This window comes from Euprymna scolopes, chromosome 10 (genome assembly GCF_053919585.1).
Source record: "Euprymna scolopes isolate OS-2025 chromosome 10, ASM5391958v1, whole genome shotgun sequence".
Lineage (NCBI taxonomy): Eukaryota > Metazoa > Mollusca > Cephalopoda > Sepiida > Sepiolidae > Euprymna > Euprymna scolopes.
In genome coordinates, this window is record NC_136491.1 from 161,654,304 (window position 1) to 161,675,204 (window position 20,901).

The 20,901-nt window shown below is 32.8% G+C and overlaps 1 protein-coding gene across 12 annotated transcripts in view; it reads left to right on the plus strand.

Annotated features, from left to right (window-relative positions):
• Positions 1 to 20,901, plus strand: part of LOC145286342 (microtubule-actin cross-linking factor 1, isoforms 6/7-like) — a 770,369-nt gene that overhangs the window by 382,075 nt on the left and 367,393 nt on the right. For all 12 annotated transcript variants that reach the window (XM_080135266.1, XM_080135265.1, XM_080135270.1 and 9 more), the window contains exon 14: positions 17,487 to 17,611. In XM_080135266.1, coding sequence (XP_079991392.1) covers positions 17,487 to 17,611 — 125 coding nt within the window. The remainder of the gene's footprint in view (positions 1 to 17,486; positions 17,612 to 20,901) is intronic.

Consider the following 20,901-nt stretch of genomic DNA (forward strand, 5'->3'; position numbering starts at 1 on the left):
AATAAATTTTCATGTAATTGTTTTGTTGTGTGTAAGAAATTATTTCTCACATCCAAATTTACTCCCTGCAGAGGCAAAAGAATCCACAAATGCAAAAGCCATACCTTTCAAACTCAAAATTTATTCAAATGTAACAGCAATTAAAGTTTATTGGTTCTGGTATTGTCCATTTGCAAAACGGTGGCCTGGTTTGCCTCCATGCGCATGGAGCCAGTAGTATGAATTTCTTATGTCGGAATGTTAGTTCTTTGTTCCTTGAAAGGATCCATGAATGTTCATAGTGGACTCGGCCGGAATATTGGCGCCTATAATTAGGCATAATGTGAGTCACTTCTGACTCTAGATGAATTGAGATAAGATCCAATATTTGGTAAATAAACATGAACTGTTCTTAAATGTCATGATAGTTTCAGCAGTATAAAGTTGTCTCTGCTTGTAGAGATGTGGTTCACCAACTGTTTAGTGATACAACAAGAAGGAATTGTCGTGACTCCCTCTAGTGTAGGAGCCGCTGGGTTGTGAGTCCATCCGTTTGCCGAGTTACTGTGGACTGAAAGTAAAATCACGATACAAAAAGCGCGCCAAGCAAATCACCTGACACATTCAAAATTAACCAATGATGGCCAACCACCATAACTGCGTGGGCGGCCAAACAAAACAAGAAAGATGGCGACTGTATATGGAATTTCTCACGTATTACTGCGTTGCTCCAATGCAAAACTTCAATAAATTTTGAGATGTTCTTTTGTAACGAGTGAAACTCTCCAAGAGAAAAAATGTCCTGCATACCTAAAATGCAGAAGTGTCGACGATTTTTATATTTATCCCAATCCAGCGCGCCCCTTTAAGAACGAGGAGCTGAATTTCCCAGCATTAAAAACCAACCTTGTGTCTAACTTGATATACGCGAGGTAGAGAAATTAAATACTAAATGCGTAAAGAGGAAGGGGCGTCTTTACCCAGAGCAATAAATAGGAACTGGGATTTACGATAGCAGACCTAACAACGGTAGAAAAGAAGAGAACGGCAGTAAACGTAAAATGATACTTTCGCAAATGACGCCAGGTCGAGAGGGGGGGGCGCAACCCTTTGTTTTTTTTTTTATCTCACTTCCGGCATCCGCGACCCAACAACTACGCTGAAGCGATGTTGCATGTCTAGTTCATCCTGGCCGACAAAGACGACCGACTGACAGGCAGTTTCCTTCTTCAAGGTTATAAAAAGAAGAGGACGATAGAAATTCAGCAATAAACTGAAACCAACTTTCTTTTGGAATGATGCGTGATCCAATGTTATCGTGACTTTGTATTGATACTTCATCCTATTGATGCTATAATTATCGCAATTAAGAGTTGTATTCAGTTTCAGCTTAGGATATTTTTTTTTCAGGAACACGAACAAACATTCTGTTTCTTCATCGAGCACTCTTTGATAAACAGGAGTTTCAGTGGATTTACATCTTACGACTAAAAATATACAATCATATATATATATATATATATATATATATATATATATATATATATATATATATATACTAGCAGGCGTAAAATACTCTTAAATATGATATTTTGATTGATGCAGATTTCGTATTTATTATTATACTAGCCTGGGTGCCCGGCGTTTCGAGGTGCGTGTTGAGCAAAAAAAAAAAAAAAAAAAAAGTGGTAGTAGGCAAGCAGACTCGAACCCGTACCGCGAAGGAGGAACAGAACGTGAAAAAAGAAACGTGACGCTTTTGCTGTTGCGCCTATCGCCAACCCGGAAGTGATGAATGTTTAAATTAAGGCTAGTCAATCGAAAACATGGGGTGACCTTCGAAAATATCGGCGATAAAAGCAACCCCTCCCTCTAGAAAAGTGCCCAGTTGAGAGTGAAGGAATAGCAGTGTCAGAAGTCGCCATTAAAAATGCGTGATAAAAACTTGGATGATTAGACTTACTATCTTTCGAAGCTTATAACTACTTGAAAAATGTAATTTAAACCATAATTTTTTTTTCAATAAAAGGAGCAAATACCAAATTTTGAAATAACAGGTTTAATAGCAAAATATGCAATATTTGTTTTTTAAAATCGGTTTTCTTTAAAGAAAGATTTCAAGAAAATCAACGAATTTCAATTTACTTCGAATATAACAAATATATATAAATTTCAAAAAATCACTTACCTATAAAAATACTAATCAATGGGTACTTCATTCTTCATTGTTAAGAATATATCCATATTTATATTTTATTTTCCATGTACTTTTTTTAAATAAAGGATTTTTTAAGCAAGGGTTAAAAAATACCGCGATTTTTAAATTGTCATATCAGATGGTCAAAGAGCGGGTGCGTCTCCTTTTCTTCCAGTTGAGAACTACAGTGGCCTAAAAGCGCTATAATTAATCTCCCCTTTCTATTTCTGACATGTGTTTGCTGTTAATAAAAGTTATTCAATATGGGTCTCCGTATATGAAAAATGATCACATTCACTCATAAGTAAATTTACTTTTATGAACAAACACCTCGACAAATTTTCCATTTGTTTTTATTCTCTTAAAGAAATACATGAGTTTTTGATTTAAAATATTTTAATTTTTTTTTAATATCTAAAATAACATTAAAATGAAACAGAAAAAATTGTAGGTGTTCAATTTTTTCAGGACAATATTTTAAAAAAGTGGGGTTTCACTTTAAAAAAAATCAACGTTGTTAAAAAAAAGGTTTTAAACTTTTGACTTTACACGTAAATTTGCACAAAATGATTATTTTTTGTTGTTTTAAATTAGATTATTTTATTTGTTGATCTTTTATCTTCAATTTGTGATATATAAATCCGAGGTAGGAAAATTAATTATTTTCATTTTAATAGACATTTCAAAATGGGAGCAGGTGAATTTTAAAAAAAATCTTTGTCTAGAATATTATATTCGGTTTATTGGAAAGAGCATAGAATTTCACATTAAACCTGCAAATATTGTAAAAATTAAACCAATAATTTTGCTAGATTTTTAAAGTGAAAAATTGAAAAAAATTTAATTCCTAAAATACAATTCATTTCATTACGTAGTAGAAAAGGCTGCTTGAGTGCGTGCAGGCACTTTGTAAACACTTTTAATAAAAAATCATATTTCTATTATTTTTTCAAAGACTTTAATTGTTTATTTTGGAAGTATATTCCATAAAGAAATTAAACAACCCACTTCAAAATGAGAAATTACGAGGGTTTTTTTTATATTTTATTCGCAGTTTTGTGTTAGAGGTGTCAAAAATTCCCAAAAATTCTGGCATACCTAGTGAAGGAATAATTGTTTTTAGCCAATTTTCCGATATTTGTCGTCCGAAGGATCGAGCTTCAAGATGATACCGATCTCATGAAAATTAGTTTCCTCGGTCAAGTGTTAGGCAGACATACAAACAGACATACATTTAAACAGACAGGTAAGATTTATATTAGATCCAATAAATAGTAATGATTTAAAGTAAAAAAAAAAAAAAACTCGTGAGCCACTACCGAGAATCGAAACCAAAACGTTTTGCTTACGATTTATTTTTTCTTTGACATTAATGCCTGAGCTATAAAGACGTTTGCTGCAAGGTTAAAAATTAAAATATGAACCAATAGCATGTTACGCATGCATATTTGTGATGCCGTCGTTCGACTTTCACCTGGCAAATTCCTTTTTTTTTTTAATTTGTACCGATTTTCTCCGGCTAAAACCCAAATACAAAGTTTCGCATGAGTTCGAATACCCTATATATTAAGCTTCATGTCTGTAGACAAAAAACTGACAGGAGTTTGATAGGCAATTTTTTAAACAAATATATATAGATCTAAAGAGGTTTATGTTTACTATAACCTTTTTATGCAAATATTACGCAAGTATAAATCATGTAGAATATCTGAATTAATATAATTACACGTAATAGTTAACTAAAACGGATCAACCGAAAAAACTAAGAGGAAATTAATAAAATGAATATAGAAGTAAAGATATATCTATACTCCTATAAATTTTAGTTTTTTTTTCTTTTGTGTATTGATCTCCATATTAAAACCCCTTTTTCTATGTATTTAAAAAAATACAACTTTGTTATATATGGGTGTTGGAATTGCATTCATCTGCAAAAGATCTAGCTAATTTGCATATTCTTTTAAAAATTCGTTAAACGACGACATTACGAATATGTATGCATAACGTAATAGCTATTGGTTCATGTTTTAATTTGCCTTGTAGCAAACATGTCTTCATAACGCGGCCATTAACGTCAAAGAAAAAAGTAAATCGTAAGCAAAACGTGTTGGTTTCGATTCTCGGTGGTGGGGCACGAGTATTTTATTTTTTTTTTAATCACTATTATATATTTAGGTCAATATAATATAATAATAAATACGAAATCTGCATTAATCAAAATATCATATTTAAGCTTATTTTATGACCGAGTAATGCCGGGCGGCCTGCTAGTATAAATATAAAGAACACAATTTAAGACTGTTATCAGAATTTGCAATAATTTATTGTTCGACTGGATATTCAAAAAAGATTTCCTTAATCCAGAATTTCAAAGAATGCGTTCTTTTAATCATCTTATGATCATTTCGCATTAGAAATACTTAACCACTCCATATCCTTTCATCTGGCTTTTTAATCTTTAATTTTTAATTTACGTTTTCCACATCCATTCTCCATTTCATGAACTCCTTGCACTGAAACATTTTTTACAAATATGATTAGTTTTTATATAATGCAGTTTCAATTTATGCCAGCAAATTCATAGTTTTGCTATAATATTCATTTGAAAGTATCTTCCCTGTGAAGAGAATACATTTTTTGAAACTCCGCGGATTAAAGAAATCTTAATAATTTTATGGTATCCTGTCGAACAATAAATACATGTACAATATAATTTACATTCTTAAATTGTGTTCTTCTATGACAAAGCTCTATTTCCTATTTTGGTTTATTGAGCTTTTTTATTTCGTTAGGATTACTATATTAATATTTATATTCGCTATTAGTTTACAGAAGCTTTTGGCTTGTAAACTTAATTCTTACTTGATTTGTGTGTGTGTGTGTGTGTGTGTGTGTGTGTGTGTGTATATATATATATATATATATATATATATATATATATATATACACACATACATACTAGCATGGGTGCCCGGGGGTTTGGGGATGTATGCGGAGCAAAACAAAAAAAAAACGGTCAATTTTTTTAACTTTGACCCCTTAAAATTTAGTTTTGGGCTCAAATTAAGTTATTAAGTTAGATCCATGTCCAAGGAATCTATATCTAAAATTTCAAGTGTTTAGACCCAAAATTGTCGGAGGAGTTTGGCAGAGTTCTCAAAGGTCAAATCGTTGAACTTTGACCCTTTAACAGCCAAATTTCTGGCCGAAACCCGATCATATATTTTTTCCCAAATGTCAGTACCCTGTATATCAAATTTCGAGTCTGTAGACTAAAAACTGATAGTTATTGCGAAGGAAAATGTACAGACACACAGACACGTTCACTTTTACACACACACATATATATATATATATATTTCGTTCAGTAAAGTCTCGTGAATCAAGGAGTCCCTTCAAAGGCGACCACTTGATATGAGATACATACATATCCGAGTGTTCAACTAATATTTTTATACCTTCACACCTTCAATTAGTAAATAAGATAAGAACATTTATCCCCCCCAACCACCCCCACTTGACTAGTTCACTATGTTGTTGTCTATCTTAGATAAATGTTGTTAGTTGATGTGACATTACTTAGGGTTAAGATCACAGTGTAGTATCTGTCCTGATACTACACTTCACCTTTTCTGTTCTTGGTCAGTGGAGGAGAGATCCTTCATGACAAAGTTTTATTTTTATTCCTATCCAGAATGCCCCTTTTTGCAGAGCTGGATTTTCCCCACATTAAAAACTAACGTTGTGTCTCGTGGGGAGTCAAGTAAACAGGAACATCAGTATGAATTCGTTTGACTGTCGGTGTTTAGGGTTAGGGTTAGGGCGAAGGGATTTTAGTTGGACTTCAAATGCGATGTGATTTTTGGTATTTCGTCAGCGTTAACTTGTAAGGTGAAGTATCTCTGTCAGGTTTGCCTGACACTCGATGGTGTCTAGGAGGTAATTTAAACTCTCCTGTCAGTCTCTCTCTCTCTCTCTATCTCTCTATCTCTCTATCTCTCTCTCTCTCTCTATCTCTCTCTCTCTCTATCTCTCTCTCTCTCTATCTATCTCTCTCTCTCTCTCTTGTATATTATTGTAATGAAGATAGTACATCTGTTTTAACCGAACTAAACTCACTAATTACACTCAAGTAATTTACCGATTAATACGGATTTATTTTGAATTTTCAAGAAATTTATTTTACCTAAGTAAGGTAAACTTGGTAATTTTACAGCTTAGTTAAAAAATAAAATCTTTCGACAAATAGAAAATGACAAAGCAAAATATACAATAAATTTCACCAAATGCATTAAAATTTATTTTCTATCGACTTGTGTGCTTTAAACGTTCTGTAACCATTTTCAAGTTTTTTCTTTTCCTTTTTTTTCAGAATTAAATTTCATTAAAAGTTTTTTTAACATGGTAATCAAAACGATTACCTTAATTTCTGTTGTTGTTAATTATTAATTCTTTAAAAATATATATATAAAAGTGACTTGCCACATGTACTTAGCATCAATGATATGGTAAGACTCCCCTCCCCTATCCCAGACTCGGGATTAATAGGTCAAGTCATTTCTGATTAACTTTTAACTTCAAATAGATACCGCCTCAAAAATAATCGACATTTTTATATATATATATATATATATATATATATATATATATATTTTTTCAAATTCACAAACAATAAATCATACAATCCGTTTCTGCACTTTGAAAACGTAAATCGGTAGAAAATTGAATTTTTGTTTTATGAAATTGATTAGTTGTATTCGTTTTAATTTTCTTTTTCTCGGTTGTTAACTATACTACAAGACCTAATAGGTTCCGTACTATTAACCAATCTCCAACCTCTGTCTCATCGCCGAAATGTCGCATCCTTATGCCTACTTTACAAGTGTTTTAATGGAATGTGCTCCGACGGTCTCAAGGCACTTGTAATCTTTCGGCGTAAATATCCCCAACCCGACAAGCAGCAAAATATCACCTTCATAATGCAAGGCAGAAAGGCCTTCTATTCTAGTAGTTTCTTCCCTCGAACTGCTTGACTTTGAAATTTCTTCCAGAGTCCTTGCTTCCCTAGCTGTACTGGCATACAGAAGTTCAAATGTAATGTGAACAGACATCTCGCTGATCAACTCTATACGTAGGGTTCCAAATAGTAGTATTTTTATATCCAAGTGACACTGTGTCTTTTTTAATAATTTTAATTTTTTTAATAATTTTTAATTTTTAATATTTAATAATCAATAAAAAATGACTCCTTAATTAATACGAAGTTGCATAAATGAAAATATATTTGAGCGTATTTTATCACCGGGTAACAGCGGGTGGAATTGTTAGTAAATAAATTTCTAAAAAACAAATTGTTCAGTTATTGTTTGAAACTGTTTCGTTGCATTGGTTAAACAAAATAATGTTTGTAAAAAAAAAATTTTCGTAAAAGATTAATTGGAAGTTTTCATTTTAAACCGAGTTTTAATTTTTTAAATAAATGATACGTCAACAATCAGATTTTTCTCTCAGCATCAAAGCTAACAAAGTTTAAGGCATTTTGAAATGTTTTTTTCGCTGTTGACTACGGTATGTTAATTTTGTGTATTTTTAGAAAATCCACCCTTCCAAGAGTCTCCCTATAAAAAGTGGTTGGTTTCAAGCTAATTATTTGAGCTGCAGTGCACCTATGGAGATTTGTGGACAGGACTGCTAAGGCATTTCTTGCAAGCCACTTTCTTACCCTTGTGTCGCCTTGGAAGCGAGATAAATCACATTAACAAACAGTTGAACGGCAAAACGTAGTACTAAGCAGTCAGAAACGGATCTGCACATCTATCACGCTCATACTAACTCAAAACGGAAGCTGCACCTCCGTGCACTTCTTCCGAAGAACTACTCACAAACTGCCACATTTTAATCGACTGAACACTGTGTGAATGCCCGCAGGAAATATAATCACGTACCTAATAACGCCATGCTGTTCGAAAATGTGTCAACATCACAATTACATTATTCATTCACTTGGGCTTACCAGAAACAAACGAGGATGGTTCTCCAAATTAAAATTACTGCGCTAGTAAAAAAAAAAATAAAGACAAGATCACTACGAAAATATAATGTACTCCCTGATGAGTTTAAAAAAAAAAATTCATCCAGTATTTTTGTTTTAAAAAAAATAAAATCAAAATTTTATCGGTGGAAGCTATCGGCGGTCATTTTCGGCTTCATTAAGGACAAGTGGGCATGACTTAAACTATAATTCAAGCATGTGATGAGTAAATAAAAATCACCATTAATGTTAAGAATGACTTTCTAAATTTGCATGGGGATTTTTTTTTTTTTTTTTTGTAAAATAGAAATACTGAATGAATTTACATAAATTTTGATTTTTTAACCTAACAGGCAAGTACATCAAGAAAATAGCATAACACTTTATTCTATTTTAGGTATAGATTAATCCGGAGAAGCAACCAAATTAGTGCATAGCAACCTCTGCTTTGCCATTACTGGCATATCCACTCTAATACGGAGAATTGCTAGTATATGCCATCTCATCTATCGGTTAAATAGGTGTTTTTGTTATTAGACTAAATTGCATTGAGGAAGGTGTTTGCCTCTAGTCCCACTTCGTTTCACAATCTGTTCTACCCTCCTCCACCCAACGACTTACCTAATTTCCCAACCCTAACCTAACTGGTCAATTTCACCTCAAACTGCTTTGGTTATTGTACATCTAGTGGTGAAAATTGCCTTGAAAATACAATTAAATAATTTTCTGGGATTTATCAAACGATTGTTATGAAAAAAATCGTATGTCATGAAACGACTTTGAAGGATTGATGTGCTGCAAAATAACAGTCCCGCAGTTGATCAGGTGTATTTCATTGGTTTTGTGTGCATTTCGCCTTTTCATTTTCAGGCATAAAATCAACTTTTTACAAACAGCTACAACATGCCCCCTCCACCCACACACACACCCACACCCACACACATTTCCACCTTCTAAAAGTTCTAGAAATCACAATCTTAAAGGTCAGTTTACCTTAAACACGCATAACACTGGACTCTCAAATACAGAAGCACCAACTAACAAATATTTTAAAATATCGAATCAAAATTGTATTAGACTTTGAACATATTTCAGCCAGTCAGAAGCGACAAAATTTATGCATCCGCACAATGCATATATTTCGTGCGTAATATAAAAATAAAAAGGATAAAACCCTTTTTGCATACAATCATAAAAAATGGTAATAATTTATGGGGAAATATCAATTTCATTTTATCAGCTTCCGTGAAACTTATAAGAAAATTTAACCTCCAACCTCGCTTATATATATATATCTATACTCCTATATATTTCTTTCTTTGTGTATTGATATTCATAATAAACCCCTTTTTCTGTTTACTTAAAAAGAAAATACAACTTTGTTATATATGGGTCGTGGAATTGCATTTATTTGCAAAAGATCTAGCTAATTTGTATATTCTTTTAAACATTCGTTTTAATTAATTCTCAATTAGTTTTTTTTTCTGTTTTCTTATGGGATGATCGTTTTGAGTTAACTATTACGTGTAATTTTATTCGTGCAGATAGTCTACATTATTTATACTTGCGTAAAAAGAGTATAGTAAACACAAATCTTTCTATATATATTTATGTATGCGTGTATATATATAAATGTATATTAGTTTAAAAAAAATTGCCTACCAAACTCCTCTGTAAGTTTTGGCTCTACAGGCATGAAACCTGATACATTCGAACCCGTGCGAAACTATATTTTGGTTTTAGCCAGGGGAAGTCGATCCAAGTGTGTGAAAATTAAAAGAAAATGGAAATTTCCAGGTGAAGGTCGGACGACATTACAAATATGCATACATAACGTAATAGCTATTGGTTCATGTTTTAATGTTTAGCCTTGCAGCAAACATGTCTTCATAGCTCGGGTATTAACGTCAAAGTAAATCGTTAGCTAAACGTTTTGATTTCGATTCTTGGTGGTAATTTTTTTTTTTTTTTTAAATCATTACTTTATATTGGGCCCAGTATAATATAATAAATACGAAATCTACATTAATCAAAATATCATATTTAAGCGTATTTTACGACCAGACAATGCCGGGCCGCCTGCTGAGATATTTTTTTAAACTATATCTTAGCGATAATAATCCCAAAACATGGTTTATTCTAAGTGGAAGCCTGTTGTAGACGTGGATGCGGGTAGGTGGATCGCACTGTCGTCTATATTCATCTATTTTAATTATATTGTTCGTTAATTATTTTGATTTTATATAGGTTTATTCAATAAATTCATTTAGAATCAATACTCATTTTGTGTTCGACTTTTATTGAATTTCTAGCATTTTTAGGAACGTGGTCTGCTTAATTCAAAATCTAAAAAAAAAAAATGAATAAACGTCGAAATTAAACAGACATTTTTCGCAAGCCTTATGTTGAAATAATATCAATAACTTTGTTGAAAAACGTTTATTATTATTCATCAAAGACAAGTTTAATATTTTATTTTCTAAACATTTTACACTACGTTTACAGTATTTAATGTAATATAAAAAAAAAATCTAAAAAATTTGCAATCTGTTCGGATATATATATTTGCTATTGTATATAATGCTTCAACAAATACATGTTCTGAGTGAGCCACAATGGATGTGACTTGTGGAGCTTCTTATCATTACTAAAAATCCACCGTAAGCGGAGTTGTAATATATATCAACTCTTCTATGTGTACGTCGCTAAAATTTCTACGACTTTGACAAGATTTTCGCCTTGCAAAAAATCTCACCAGTCCATTTTATACTTTTGTCTACCATATTTCCTAACTTTATCAACTATTTAACCCTAAAGTTCTAATCGTCATGAATATAACAGGAAACTGCACCCGATGATGATGAGACCCTAATTTGATGAGGTCACCTCTTAGTTGTCATTACACACGGGTGCTTTTTGAGCCAGAGTGGCAGTACCTACCAAGGCGCAATCTATGGATAAAATAGAAATTAACTTTTAAACCAGTCTTATACAAAGCATGTATAGCACTTACCAAACCTCCACTTGAATAATGCAGAAGGGACTGGGGCCTGGAAGGGGGCTTATCGCCTCTAAATCCGATTGATGATCGTTTCCAGGGAGAAATTAAGACTAAGGAACTGTTATAATAATGCAGAATCATTTTCAAACGTTATTGAAAAAAAAGTCTAGAATATTGAAAATTTCAGATTTTTCAGTTATTGACAATGATTTCTTACTGATGCCGATTTGGGCGAGAATTCTTAGTGGGTATTTAATGAATGGAATCTAAAAATGTATTAAGCAAAAATACAATGAGATTTTTGGAGGTTGCATATGCCAGAGATTAAATTCATAATAATGAGCCAACAATAGTTGGCAAACCGTAAAACCCAACAAATATATAGAATGTGTTTTGTGTATGGCGATTTGTAAGTTTTAAGTTTGCATTGGATGTAAAAAGCAGAGGGACGAGCAAATTTTGATGTGTGTCTGTGTGCGTCTCTTTCTTTCTTTCTTTATATATATATATATATATATATATATATATATATATATATATATATTACAGAGATAATTTATGAGAAAATATGCACCCTCTAGATGTAAGTATGCCTCACCTTAAAATACCTGAACACGAACGAAATGTATATCATTTTGGATGCTAACACTGGGAAGTACATTCTTTTTTCTTTCTTTTTTCCTCTCAACTATCAGGTGCAAAGAAAGAAAAACTAACAAAATTCCCAACATTTTTCGTCTGACTTTTTTGCCTCTTAAACTACTTATGCTTTATTTGATCATGAACGTCTATGGGAACGAAACAAATTTCGATGCCAGCCATTTCTTTATGGCAAAATATAAACAAAGTTTTAAAAAATAAAAATTCTCTTAAATGCATCTTCACATTCTCAGCTAAAGTTATTTAACAAAAATGCTATGTCCGCTGGTCTGCCAGCCTAATATTTTTTAATCGGTTTTCTTAGTCTGCCATGCTCCAATTTGAAATAATACCAGTTGGTCTGTCACGCTCAGGTTTGGAAATTGTGTTTTTGTTAAGTTTGTCTAATTTATCTACGGTTTAATTGAAATAAAAATTGGAATTAATGTAAATTATTTCGCTGATTTCAGGCTTCCTTGAGATTTTTTTTTTTTTTTTTTCAAAGAATAAAATGTAAATGTTTCTTTCTTCCAACATTCGGACTTTCCGTATGGCGTCATTTCTACCAAATTTCAGCCGTGCATCTCTACAATATGACGATTTATATTTGAAATGTAAAACTCTTTGAAGACGGTATAACGGCGTTTGTATTGTACTGCTGATACTGGAACTACAGACGAGAGGAATGCTTCCGTATTGTTAGCAGTAGATGTTGTTTCTGTTGATTGTAATTGTTGAGCATCGTTCATTCATTTTGCATGAATCTGATAATTATGGCTGACATTTGTTTATGGACTGTTATACTTAGCTTCATAGTTGTTGTTTTCATCACGTTTCGACTAACTTATTTTCTTAATCGCGACGGGAACTAGAAAACTTAGAATTGCACATCTGTGGAACTCTCTTCCGTTTCCTTTTTTTCCAACTAATTAAAATATGGTCGTTTTCAAGTCCAACATAAACAAATTCTTGATGAATCGTCCCCTTAAGTCATCTATTTTACCAAATTTACACTACTAACGATTACTACGATATTATCCCATTGACTATCGTACATTCATTAATCCTTATCCTCGAGTGGCCTCTGGGCCCTGATAGGTGGTGACTCCTTTGTATAAAAGGAGGGATAAAAATGCTGAGTCTTGTAACTGTATCTCCAATAATTACTGCCTTCCATAGTTGTTGTTTTACCACCACGCTTTTGACCAACTAATCTTTTGGTCGATTCGGACAATATTAACATAGAACTGTAGAGACTCAACGCTTTTATCCACTGCACGACGGGCCTTGAATTTCTATCACGTCGCAGTTAATCACTTGAAGAAGGCAAGAGTATGAGTCGGCCGAAACGTGATGAAACAATAACTATGAAGATGAGGATAACAGTCCTCAAATAAATAAGTACACATCTCAAAGGATTCCAATAAAAACATATAATTGCTAATTTTTGTTCGATATTTCTAGTTAAAATCCTTTCTATAAATATATAGAGTAAGGATCACGTGAAGTTTGCCAACATCCTTAAGCAAAAGTGATTTTTGTAGAACGAACTGGATTCGAACTTGGCACACTGAGGTTGTCAGTTCGTGTCATTAACCATTGAACCACCGTCACCTCCCTGTTTCTGTTGATGGCGCTTCTTTGTATGCATTACATAAATTAGTGTTTTGTGCTTGCATTATATCAATGTGGGATACATGCATATTGTTGTTTGTTTTACATGATGACTAAAAGCTTATATATATATATATATATATATATATATATATATATATATATATATATACTAGCAAAAGTACCCGTCGTTGACTGAGTTTAAAAACAACCTACAGAAAATGGACTCTGATTTATGAACGTATGATAGGTTATGAAAAGGAAGGGTTGTAAAAAGGATAGCTTCGAATTTGGGGGTATCAAAACCAAAGAAAAATATGATGAAAGTAAAAATAAAATAGATAAACCCCATAATTTATTATACCATATCTGTTCACACTGAAACACTTATCACAATATTCTGTGGATCTATATTAAAAAACTTGTTAAACTTTGTGACATATTTTCATTCTATGGAGGTCAGGCGCGAACGAACACCCCCATAATTTTATTATACCATATTTCTTTAAACTGAAACATAATTATCAAAGTATACTTACGTAGATAGATATGAAAAGTCTTCATTAAAGTTTGTGCCTATTTCCATTCTATGGAAGCCAGGCGCGAACGCAGACCCCACAATTTTATTATACCATCCCTATTTAAGTTAAAACATACTTATCAAAGTATTATGTACATCTATATCAAAAACACTTGTAAACGTTTTTTTTTTTTTAATTCTTTAATTATTTCCATACTTTGTGGACCAGACGCGTACGCAGACCCCACAATTTTAATGAATCATCATTATGCCAGATCAAACATACCCATTCCTGTGTCTTGATACATCTATCATTATGTGATCAGTTTTCTATAATAGTCAACCATATAGGAGCCTATTCGTGATCAGACACACAGACAGACGTTCAGCTTATATATATATATATATATATATATATAGTTCGTAGAAATGGTAATTAATAAAAACCTGAAGAAAGTGCTCAATACTGTTGTAGAGCAAATATGCGTTTTATTTTTTATTACCGTATTTTTCTGTTAAGTTACATTATTGTTTCAGCTACCCGGCCGTTTTTTTTTTTTGTTTTTTTTTTTGTTTTGTTTTTTTGCCGTCTGTAGCTTCCTCACACTTTTACAGAAAACTTTTTCTGTTAAAGTCTGGGGAAGCTACAGACGGCCAAAAAAAAAAAAACGGGCGGGTAGCTGAAACAATAATGTAACTTAACAGAAAATACGGCAATAAAAAATAAAACGTGTATATATATATATATATATATATATATATATATATATGAAATAAAATGGAGGTGGAAGGACCTGGATACTCAACGTTTCGCCCGATTTATGCGGGCTTCTTCAAGAGGGATGGTCATTGATATTCTTTGGTCAATGACCATCCCTCTTGAAGAAGCCCGCATAAATCGGGCGAAACGTTGAGTATCCAGGTCCTTCCACCTCCATTTTATTTCATATCGTCGGATTTAATCCAGCTCAACAATCATATATATATATATATATATATATATATATATATATATATATATATATATAACCAGTAGAACCCCGGGATACAGCATTATGTTCCGGAGTTGGGATCGTAAGGTGAAATCGCTGATGGCGGGGCCTAAGCACAATTTTATACAGTACATATTGAAAATTAGTTACAAAATACAGTAAAGTATGTAAAACATATTAGGGACGTCCAAACGATTGTGAAGAATGGAGCAGGAAATCCTGTGACGTCAAACTTGTGTTAACTATGCGAAGTATGGAACAGCAGAAACGACTTTTTTAAAGACCTTTATCTTCAGACTGCAATCAATAATTAATCTTTGCTATAATTTTTTTAGGTTTTAAGAATTACAGTTTAAAATAAATAAAATTATAAACGTTAGTATATTAAATATAAAATACGGTTTTACTAAATATGTACGACTTTTCATTTGGTTAATTACAAGTTTCCATACTTCATTCAGTAAAAAGAAACAAACGAGTGATCTACAAAATGTTGGTAATCTCCAAAAATACCGTTAGGGCTTACAACATGGCCGCCAGAAGAGTCAACAAAAAACTGCGAATAAAATATATAAAACTCGTAATTTCTGTTTTTAAAGTGGGTTGTCAATTTTCTTTATGAAATATACTTCCAAAATAAACTATTACAGTCGTTTAAAACATAATAGAAGTATTATTTTTTATTTTTTAAAAACAATGTTTACAAAATGTCTACGAACGTGCGTAGAAATTACGAGTTTTATATATTTTATTCGCAGTTTTTTGTTGACTCTTCTGGCGGCCATGTTGTAAGCCCTAACGGTATTTTTGGAGATTACCAAAATGTTTTGGGGCAATAATATTTTTTAATCATCTCTAATCTGGCGATAAAATAGCTGGCAAGGGTCATGTTTATATTATAACTTAATATTTAAAAAAAAAGAATTAAACACAATTAAAAATCTGTAACGGAACAGTATCATTGAATTTTAATCGTTTTAATCTTTTGAAAATTAATTTTTATGAAGTTTTTTTTCTTGACAATTCAACTGATTATAGTATATATTAGAAAAAAGTTCTATTAAAAAACATTAAATTTATATCAAGGGGTTTGTTCAGTACGTGGATCTAAACTTCATTTTTCATTTTTTTTTTTTTTTTTTTTTTTTTTTACTAATTTGAACTCTTTTTTTATAATGAATAGAAATTTCGATCAATTTAAATATATTTTGTTGAAATTTCGAAAAAATAAATATGGGGGGAGGGAACACGCACTAAAAAATATTTCCCCTCATATATTTTACGGAAATTGCACTTTATATATAACTAGCGGGGGTGCCCAGCGTTCTCCGGGTGTTTAGGTGGTGTAGTAAGGACCCCCGAATAGTAAGGGGTGAAAGCATTTTTAATTATTACTAGTTTATTTTGCTCTTCTTTTAAATGGAGCAAAAGTTATATTGATAATATTAACTTATAATAATTAAGTTACATCGTGTTATATAGAGGGGGTTAATTATGTGGTGAACTTTGGAGGTGCCTAACATATATGTATATAATAAAATAACATAAATAATACCGTAATCAGGGAATGAAAAAAACATCGTATTCCACATCGTAACCTGAAAAAAACGTATCCTAGGGTTATAGTGTATGTATATATATATATATATATATATATATATATATATTCAGAATGTGAGAGATTATATAATTATTTCCTCAACCAAAACACGTCGCAGCTCACAAGAGCCATGACATCCAAGAAGCCGGAAGTCCAAGACTCGAGTTTCGCCCTCATTTGGGCTCATCAGTTGGGTATATTCGAACTTTGGATTCGAAACCCGAGCTTTTTGTATGAAAGGCGAGCATTCTGTCACCTGAGCAAACCCGCCACACGCGCAAGAAAGTCTATTAACTAACACAGATCAAGCAAGCCGCGCCGAAATCTGACTATGAAACGGACCTACTTCGTCTCGAACAAGGGATGTGGTCATTCAACCAAGCAATAACCCAAGCTGATGTCTCACAAGTTACAAATTTTATACTGGCTAGGACGATGTCATCCAACAAGCTAACCTAGTGAGCAATTAATAATAGAATTTTTCAGAATGTGAGAGATTATATCATTATTTCCACAGCCAAAATACGTCGCAGCTCACAAGAGCCATTACAGCAAGTAATACTAATAATATATATATATATATATATATATATATATATAATGTGAGTAAATTAAGTAGTTATATAGTTGCCTCCTATGGGCTTAGCTATGTTTTGCGAAAATGGAAAATATATTTGTGTGTTAATATTTTAAATTTTTCGAACATTTATTACTTAACAATTAATATAGATGTTTGTTAATGATAAAGAAATATTAACTTTCTGAAAATTTGAAAACTAATAAATTTCTTCGACATCAGATGAATTGTAATTACTTGAACTTTTGCATTTGGTCGAGTTCATGATTGTAAGTAGGTAGAAACGGGTCATTACGGTTAAATTAACGTGCGTTTTGTTTATTTTTTTACTTTTAGAATCTGTTGTCTTATTGCCACAATTATGAAGAAGCCGTCACCTCCAAGACTGGACGCGAAGATGTTCTTATTAAACCGACGAAACCTCCTCTGCTTACTTATACGTCGAAAGCTTATTTTGAAAGGTAAGTAGTTGGGTGTTAAGACGAATTCAATTTTATTATATTCATTCAAAGAAAAGACTATTCTTTTTAAATAAAACTGAAAAAGGAGAAATCAATGTCAAAAGAAATGTTCAGAAGCAAATTTAAATTACGTGAGTGTAACACCCCGATATATAAACAAAATAATTGACATTTGTCGAACAGTCTCTATACTGCAATCAATCGCTTTGGGGCTCGTTAAAGAAATAGAAGAAAGCCTATACACAACTGGCCGTTCGGTGTGCGTAAAGTATTGTTGCCACTTCTGGGCTGATGCCCCAATCTTTTCCTCTTAGGATGTAAAAAAAATAATTTCCAGCCCAATAGTTCCCGTACTGTCTGTTAAGCTCCACCTCTGTCATTACGCTGCAGTGTTGCATCTGTGCTCGTTTTAAGTATTTCCATGGAATGTACTTCAATGAACTCACGTGATCCGCACTACCCCAAACGAAAATACTCCTCGCCTACCCTAATATCGGCAAAATCTTTCCCCTTTATTGTAGAGGTCCATACATTGTTTTTTCTGATAGCTTCTTTCTTCAGTCCGCTTGTCTTTGTGAATTGTCTTCTGCTTCCACGACCGTACTAGCATGCAGAAATTTAAATGCAATGTGAGCGAACATCTATCCACTTAGGTTATAATCACGTTGACACACCGATTCCCGTCAGATCACCGAAGTTAAGCAACGTTGAGCCTGGTCATTGCTAAAATGGGTGACAAATTTGGCAATTCCAGGTGCTGTACGTAGGAGGACGTCGATACCTCCCTGCAAAAGTTGAAAAAAACCTAACCTCGTCATCTCACCTAACGAGGATATACATGCGACTGGGGACCGCTTGTGAATTTCATACTCCCATGAAACTTCCTCCTCCTTCGGAGGAAGCCGGTAAAACCCTAATAGGGTTGGTGCTCACTGCACACACTTAGGTTACTCTCAGTAGCCCCTGACACCTCGGTAGCAATATTGTTTGATATGGCCAACCTAATTTTTAGTGTAACGAAGAAATTAGAACCAACAATGAAGAGCTCAAGTTTGATCTTAACGCGCTAAGCTTGAGATTCGCGGCATTTTTTTTTTTTTTTTTTTTAACAGCTGAAAGAATTCAAGTAAATCTAGAAAACCTTGTCTTATGAATTAAATGGGTTAATTGTTCAAATTAAACATTGCATAGAAAAATCAGAGATGGGTGTTAAGAAGAAACTGAGACAAGAAAATATGAACAGAAAAACGTTGTAAAAATGAACGAATGGAAAAAAAATGAATAAGATGTTAAGAGGAGACATATATGCCATTGTCACTGTTGGTTTAAATTAGACTGGGATATTATTAAGGAGAGGTGGAGATTTGTACAAAATTATAGGTTATTAGTAGATAAGTGTGAATATCTCCATTGTAATCCACTGTGATACGTCTATGTATGTCATATTTCTATGCAATCAATAAATAATCCAATGTTTGGAGAGGATGTGCTGAAAAATAAGTTCACCATTCAGCGTTTATTTAATGCCATAATGTTCAGTTATTTTCGACATTTTTATTCGGTTTTATGACTTCATGGATCTTTAAGTTTATTTTTTACTGATCGTAAAAAAATCAAATCTATTTCTTGTGATATAAGATATCAGTCTATTCTTTAACCAACAACAATCTATATTATTAGATCTAAGTTTTATCATTATTTTATTTAAATCAACCCATCTATGCACGTTTATGCATTTCATGGTTTAATCTAAATGTCTATTAATAAACGTAATTCCTTTGCTCATTGAATTTGTCCTTGGCCCTGTTATACAGCCCCATCTCTTTGAATCTTCTCTCTATATCGTGACCATCCTCCACATATTACATCCACCTATTTCTCATATTCCTCATTCCTTATGGCTCCAAATTTCTCTCGGGTCATCAGTTTGCTTAAATTCGCTTACATTAGTTTAGCCCCCAGATACCACGCACATACCTCGTCATCACTCCTATATATATATCAGATACCTTAATATCCCCCGATTGTCCTCTTAACCAGATGTCGCATTAAAATGTTTGCAACCTAGCCCCTCTTCTGATGAGAAGCATCAGGCTTCGAAATGCCTTAGTATAAAGAACATATACCCCCCCCCCAGTATAATTTTTTTTTTTAGTCAATTTTCACCCCAAACAAGGCATAGTGCCACTCTGAAGTAGGGGGCTACTATCGAGGACATAAGTTGCAGGGGCATTATGAAGAGAGATGTGTAACAAGATGTTTGTTCACATTACACTTGAACTTCTGCATGTCAGTACAGTTGGGAAAGCAGAATCCCGGAAGGGAGTTCCAAAGTCTTGCAGTTCTGGGGAAGAAACTATTGGAGTAAAAGGCTTTCTTATACCTAGGGATCTCTACTGTAAAGGGGTGGGACTTAGTTGCTTGTCGGGTTTGTCGGGCGTAGTCACGTCGAGGAGGTACAAGTGCTTGTAGTTCGTCAGAGCATTCACCATTAAAGTATTTGTAGAATAGGCAGAGGGATGCAACATTTTGTCGGTGGGACAGAGGCTGAAGCCTAGATGATAGATTAGGACCTATCAAGTTAGCGACTCTTTTGAACCCTGTCCAGAAGTGAGACAAGCAGCAGATGCACCAGCCCAAATTACATCGACAAATAAATCTATGTATACCAGTATATGGCTTTGTCTTGTCTGTTTTATATATATATATATATATATATATATATATATATATATATATATATATATATATTGAATCCTTTCATAATTTGTGTATTTATTCTTTCGCTGACCGTTATCTTCATCTTCAACGTTGTTGTTGTTTCACTTGAAGAAGGCCGGAGGTTAAGTTGGCCGAAACGTGGTGAAGCAACAACTATGAGGATAAGTTTACAAAAAGAAATGAATATACATGTTTCATATGTTTAGTTGTTTCACAATTTTAATTAATCTTTATTATGATGAATTTGTTCAATTTAGGTTTACAAATTTCTAAGATTTTTTCCCTCTAGTTTCGCCCTTCCAAGCAGGTTTATTTCAATTTGTTGTATATTTAACTACAAAAAAACTTTGTAGTTGTCGTCATATAAAAAAACTTTGTAGTTGTCGTCATATAAAAAAAAACTTTGTAGTTGTCATATAAAAAAAACTTTGTAGTTGTCGTCATATAAAAAAAACTTTGTAGTTGTCGTCATATAAAAAAAACTTTGTAGTTGTCGTCATATAAAAAAAAATTTGTAGTTGTCGTCATATAAAAAAAACTTTGTAGTTGTCGTCATATAAAAAAAACTT